At 44.5% G+C, this 7,112-nt stretch overlaps 1 protein-coding gene across 1 annotated transcript; it reads right to left on the reverse strand.

The window, feature by feature from the left end:
- Nucleotides 1-2,817: 2,817 nt before the first annotated feature.
- Nucleotides 2,818-5,485, reverse strand: F5J12DRAFT_900761 (uncharacterized protein; the record flags this gene model as incomplete). Its single annotated transcript, XM_051748198.1, has 10 exons — nucleotides 2,818-2,884; nucleotides 2,932-3,113; nucleotides 3,163-3,273; nucleotides 3,359-3,513; nucleotides 3,683-3,987; nucleotides 4,135-4,196; nucleotides 4,281-4,544; nucleotides 4,585-4,653; nucleotides 4,699-4,803; nucleotides 5,333-5,485. 10 exons carry the CDS (start codon nucleotides 5,483-5,485, stop codon nucleotides 2,818-2,820), a joined length of 1,473 nt encoding a protein of 490 aa, XP_051594018.1.
- Nucleotides 5,486-7,112: the final 1,627 nt, after the last annotated feature.

Genomic DNA, 7,112 nt, shown 5'->3' on the forward strand with positions numbered 1-7,112 from the left:
AATAATCTGATGTGTTGTGGGTCAACATTGAAAGACTTGGTTAAAGTTTATTAGTATTATCACATACAAAACATTTATCATTTACTTGTGATGTTCTATGTAACATCACATGTTCTCTAATGACCAGTGTGTTTAAATTATTTCATGGTACTACATTTGATTAATCAATTACATAACATGCAGAAAACAGTATTAATTTTTTTTTGATGATTGTTTTTCACTAGTAAAACATTGGACATCTACTATGCCATGTTTTCTGTCAGAAACGCTATTCAATACATAAGATTATTTCCACTTGTTTCCCCATGTTTCTGCAAAGAAAATTGTAAAATGCTTGCTGTGTAAGTTTGTATCAGATTAGCCCATAGTCTGGTCTGAAATTAACTAAGTCTTATTTTGAACCCCATCTTGGCCCCAGACTTGGACTGCAGCCCACATAAGGGAATAGCACTGCACTCTCACTAAGTCCAATCAATACATCATCTGCCCTCTGTTTTCCCTTGTTTTCCATCTGCTTCCTGCCCTCTCAGCCTTGTGCTAGTGCTGGACTCTAGACTGGTCTTGACCCCAGTATCCCCAGACTTGACATACTGGTTGTATGTGAATATGGGCATCTTCAATTACAATAGTGCTTTGGGATGCAAATCAACACCACAAAAAGCTTACATAATATACACTACATTGACATACCTATGGGAGACCCACCATCATGGGTGTGGGTAGGGGTACCAGGCATCATGGATCTGGAACTCAGACCCATACCTGTAGACACAGATAAGGGTACAGTCACCCATACAGGTTATGGATACCCATGCAGATCCCTAATCCTGGGCACTTAGATACATATTCACTGCTGAAACAAGTTTGGGTGTTAACTGAAAAAAACAGTAGGATATGGTTGATCATGTAAAAAACCATAGACTGATTGCACCACCAATGGAAGGTTTCTTCATTTGAACTGACATACATGTAAACATCTTAGGGATTATCAAGTTGCATAACAGGTGGAGGTACAACACAAAGGTGAGAGCAAACATAGTCAGCATCAATCCACCACCAAGTACCATCACTTAACACACTTGCTAACAACCAAAGTGAATGACAATGGAAACAAACATGGTCAGCATGGATTACCACCACATACCATGACTCCACTCACTTGCTGTCAACCAAAGTGGACGATGTTGAGAGAAAATATGGTCAGCATGGATCCACCTCCACCTGCCATAACTCCACTCACTTGCTATCAAGCCAGGCAGACAAGAATGGGAGCAAACATAGTCAGCATAGATCCACCACTGCCTACCATGACTCCACTCACAATCTATGAACCCAAGTGGACAGGTGCAGCAGCAAACATATTTAACATGGATCAACCACCAGCTACCATGACTCCACTCACAGGCTATGAACTCAAGTGGACAAGGGTGGGAGCAAATATGGTCAGCATTGACCACCTGCCATGACACCACTCACTCTCTATCAACCCAAGTGAACAAGGGTGAGAGCAAACACAGTCAGCATGGATCCTCCATTAACTGCCATGACCACACTCACTCTCTATCAGCCCAAGTGAACAAGGGTGAGAGCAAACACAGTCAGCATGGATCCTCCACTAACTGCCATGACCCCACTCACAATCTATCAACTCAAGTGGACAAGGATGGAGGGAAACATGGTCAGCATGGGTCTACTACCACCTACCATGGCTCAACTCACAGGCTATCAATCCAAGTGGATAAGTTGGAAGAAACATGGTCAGCTTGGATCCACTCACTTGCTATCAGCCCAAATGCACAAGGGTGTGAGCAGATATGGTCAGCATGGATCCACCACCACCTCCCATGACTCCACCCACAATCTACCAACCCAAATGAAGGAGGGTTGAAGAAAACATGATCAGCATGGATCCACTACCACCTTCCATGGCTCAACTCACAGGCTATCAATCCAAGTGGGCAAGGTTGGTGAAAACACAGTCAGCATGGATGCACCACCAGCTCCCATGATTCTGCTCACTTGCTATCAATACAAGTGGACAAGGGTGGGAGCAAACATGGTCAGCACAGTTCCACCACCACCTACCATGAGTCCACTCACAATCTATCAATGCAAGTGGACAAAGATGGGAGCACACATGATCAGCATGGATCCTCCAACACCTGCCATGACTTCACTCACTCACTATCAACCAAAGTGGACAATGGTGGGAGCAAGATTGGTCACCATGGAACCACCACAACTTGACAAGGCTCCACATACCCTCTATGAACCCAATTGGACAAGGGCGGAGTGAACACAGTCAGCATGGATCCACCACCACCTGCCATGGCTCCACTCACATACTACCAAAGCCAAGTTGACAAGTGTGGGAGACAACATCATCAGCATCTGTCCACAATCACCTGCTGTGCATCAGTAAATCACTTTGAGCTGTGGAGCTCTCCACAGTGCTCCATAATACACAGAGTCCCCTAGCTAGGTCCAGGCTGGACAGATGCACCCAACAACACTTTTTGCTATGGCTAGTTGCCTGTTACTATGGAATGGTCACATTGTCATGGAACTTTGTCCAATATCTTACTTACTATGGATTGCTATGGAACTTTCATGCTTAGATATCACTGTACAAAACTGGCCAGACTGTATTCTCCTTGGGGTGTTGGCCAGTACTCCCCATCTCAATGTCTACTTTGCAAACATGTGATCACTCCACAACTAGGAACAGTTCACAGCAGGTATGACAGGAACAGGAGCATTGGCATCAATTGCATACTATGTGTAATGACAGGTATGACAGGACTAGGTATTATGAAATCAATCAAGGACTGCCTGAATGTGCTGGTACCTCTCTACATTTGAATCAACCTCTTGCAGTGCAGCCCTGATATGAGGAGTCAGCATGAGCACATTGGCCACCCCAGTACTTACCATCCTTCCTTTGCCCACTGAGAAAGCTGATTGTGCAACCTCATGCTGTGATAGGGATTATGAAGGATGTCATTCAGCACCTTCATCATGCCATGGAAAATGGAATTGTAAGCCTTGCTGGAGAATTGAGGCATTGTCTTTCCTGTGCTGTTCTTCACAAATCTGTCCAACACACAATGATACTGTGAGAAAAGTTTGAGTTGCAGTGACTCAGGGTGTAAAATAACTCACCATGGCTGCAACAAGAGCCAGACAGGAGAGGGGAACTGAATTGTTGAAGGACTCAGGATGCTTATCCATGATTCGATAGGTCCCAGTATAGTAGAATTGTATGACAGCTTCCTTAATGGCAGGGTGAGTGAAATTCCTGGTTTTCCCTGATAAACCAATCCATTAGTAGTGCAGACAATGAACTGCATGAACATACATTCTCATTGAAACCATCTTGCAGGAAAAGTGAGTTGTCAAGGAGCTTTGTGGCAGCAGTCTCTATCCATTGTACACAAACCTGTGGTGCAACATCAGAAGGAGGGATAAGGTTGAATGTGGATGGTGTGGTTGCCAGCATAACCAACTTCAATTCTGAATGCCAGGTAGATATATCACCAAGGAGCTACCAGTGGTATGTCAGTAGCTGTAACTGAAAGATGGGACTACTTATGAGGCATGCCATATCTTGCTTGTGGTCAGGCTAGTAACCTATAAAGTTAGGATAATGAGACATGTATAAAGCGAAAATATTGTTACTCACCATCTTCAAATTGCACACCATGTTGATTCCACTCAACAATGACAGTGACAAGCACCTCTGTTATGGAGAGGTTGAGGTCATGAGATTTTGATGGGAATGGGTTAGAAAGTGCATGTGCAGCCCTGCATTCTTGCTTAGCATCTTCAAGACAGTCCTTCCATACTGCCTTGTAAAATCTCAGTTGTGAAGGCAATGGGCCCTCATCCTTAGCTTTCTTGGAGTTATGAGGGGCTCTGGCACACTGAGATACTTCATTGACTGAGTCATGTGCAAGGGTCAGAAGATCATGATCAGGAATGGGATGGCTGTTGGTGTGATGGTGGCATTCAAGAACATCAATGACAGCACCACATTGGGAACCCTAAAATAACAATCTGAATAAATAAAGCTAGCAGGAATGGCATTTTTGTACCTCTGGCTGAGCCTTGTCCTTGGATTGTAAGCTGCTTCACAGAGCTGCATCATCCTCCAACTCCTCTTCTGAGGAGCCCTCTGATGACAGCTTCTCCAAACTCTTGTGGTGAACATCAGCAGTTGCCAAAGTTTGTCATGATGAGAGTGAGCTATCAAGGGAGGGGTCGATACAAGAGTCATGGACAGTAGCAGGTGGCTGGTGGGGGATAAACCAAGACTGGTAGTTGGGCTGGGGTGTTGGTGGATGAGATGTATTACTGGGAACTTGGTCTCCCTGAATTGCAGCAATATAAGGATTATTGAGCACTTGAAGGTCAGGTTCCATCCTGGGAGGCATGATATGACCTGGCTGTTGAGCTGGAACACTGAAACCAAAGTGATGGGAGTCTGTGGGGTGCTGATGGAAGACAGGTGTTGCTACTGCTGTTGAAGACTGAGGGATGGGATTCTGAAATGAACATTGTATATCAGTATGAAAAGACACTCACTGGAGGCATATCAGCTGGGCTAGGACCATTCACAATGGGAGGCACATAGGGTGGTGGGGCAACATTGGACTTTGCAAGCAGTTAGCTTGATATTTGCAAATAACTAGAACTGACCTTCAGTTTTGCATTCTGGCCAGCACTGTGGCCCCCACCCTTTTTCTGCTGAGTGGGAGGAGGTGCAAGAGGATTTACAATGGAATTGTTGGGGAGATCTGTTGACTTTCATGGCCATGTAGCTTGGCCTTCAAGGGCAGTACCAATCCACTCCAATTGTTCGGCCCTTCCACCTGAACCTGCCCCTGCCCTTCTGCTATGACAGAGTCCTGCTGTGGCAACAGACTGAGACTCTTCGAGATCGATGGGTGGGCTTCCTAGACACTTGTTTTTTGTGGGTCGAGTGCTTCCATTGGCCTCTGGTCATCATTTGGCTTTTTTGCTATCCTTCTTTTTCAGCAGGATTGTTCCAGATTGGGTGGACATCTGAAGGTACAAGCAGTTAAACAGAGAACAGTATAAGATGGAAGCCTGGGGACCATGACAAAATGACATCTTGTGAATCCATATAAACGTTGACAGGTTCATTGCAAGACATAAAATGAAATGACATGCAGAGACAGTTACCTGCTGCAAATGAATTGAAACACTTTACATGTAACATACAGAACGTGAACTAAACATAAAATTCATGCTAAGACTACATGCCTTTGAAGCATTTATTGGGTATAGGAGGGTTATCCATGCTCCTTACCTCTTCACAAAGGCATTTAGAAGACATAATTGCCAAAGACATAACATCCATATCATTCTCCTGACTTTGACACATGCTTGAATTAAGTGCTTTGTGCTGGGCAATGGTCTGCTGGAATGCATTCATCATCTCCAGTGGTTTCTTGTATGGCATGCTGGCCAAGAAATGATCAAAAAGGGAGATAATGTTGGAGAACTGCACTGCAGTTCCACTCAGCAGGGACTGCCCAAGCAATATGCATCACTTGTTAGCCAGAGGGATTAGATCTTGAAAATATTGTGAGACCTCAGAATCCAGCCTCAATTCGGACAGGTCATTAAGGAATGTGAACTTGGCACATCTGGTGATTTCAAGATCTTCAGCTGCCTTTTCACTCCACAAGCCAAGAAGTGTCTTTTCATGGCTGATATCTTGACGCTCATGGCCAAGTGGCCATCATAAAGGATGAGGATCCAGATGAAAACATAGAACAGGGATTTGATATTGTCCACAAATGTATGGTGTATAGTAGTAGGGTGATCAATGAATACGTGGGTGAGAGAGGTGCTTTTCCAGATTGATGGGACATTAGTCTTTCCACTTTTAGTGATGGCTTCCTTGAGTTGGCAAAGGATATTCACTGAAAGGAAGGGGACTGTCCCCTTTGCATACTATCAGCTTCGAGTTCCAAAATGTTTTGCATAGTACTTACTGTGCCACCCAAGTCATATTCCCCCTGCAACATGACCTGTACAGCAATTTCCCAGTTGAGGAGAAAGCTGTGCAACCCATTTGTGAAGTCCTCAATCATTGTATTGTTGATGCTACAATCTTGATGGAGGACACCCCTCTCAGGAGCCTGCTGTTGGACTGTTAAAGCAACTAGTATTGATTTTACAAGTGGAAGAGGATATGTACTTCATAAAATATCCCAGATGCATGAAACGAGTCCCTTTTTTGTCTTGAATATTACCATTGGCCTTGCACATGGCTTCATAGCCAATTGCATGTGAGTTCTCTGGGACTTCATGCATGATTGCCACTTCTCATCATGATATCATTCAGTTTTATCGACAATGCCTGGCTTGACCTTGATGACCCAGTAGTGTTGCAACTTGGGGACTCCATCGATGTCCTGGACCAGCTTCATCATGTTGACTTTGTGCAGGGCTGTCCTCTGCTCTGACTCCTCCACCCAATAATCCTTGATGACGTAGTATTCCCCATTGTAGCATGTGAGGTAACAAACAGTACCCCATCCTAGAAAGCCTGTGCTTGAGAATAATACATCAAGCACCTCGTAGAAGGTCTTGTTTACTTGGATCCCCCCAATGTCACACACCAAAGGTGTTTGGTGAGGTGGACATGGATACAGCCAATGAATGGAGATGAAGACCATAGCCCTCATGCGAAGAAGGACAGCCAGGAATGTCAGCAGTCATCTCTTGCACAAGAGCAAGTCATCAGTGCCAGAGAAAAAGAAAGGGAGTGAGTTAAGCACTGGCTAAAATTCTTAAGCACCCATGTATGGCATTCCAGTTTTCAACATATCTCCACCATTTCTGCAGATACAGAGACTATTCCCACACTTGCTTGTAGTGCTCAGCCATGCAGTCTTACCTTCCAAAATTGGAAAGGATTTGCACACTCCACACATTTCTACAGCACTCCCTCCAAAAGATGCTCATTTTGCTAAATTCTTCTGATATGGCTGCCTCTACATCAATCATTTCACTTGTCCCCTTTGCTAGGGACCATGGCTACATATATCTACCAAGAGTTCCTACCAGCTTCCATCCTG

The sequence above is a fragment of the Pisolithus orientalis genome (assembly GCF_024613125.1).
Source record: "Pisolithus orientalis strain OTSU chromosome Unknown F5J12scaffold_274, whole genome shotgun sequence".
NCBI lineage: Eukaryota > Fungi > Basidiomycota > Agaricomycetes > Boletales > Pisolithaceae > Pisolithus > Pisolithus orientalis.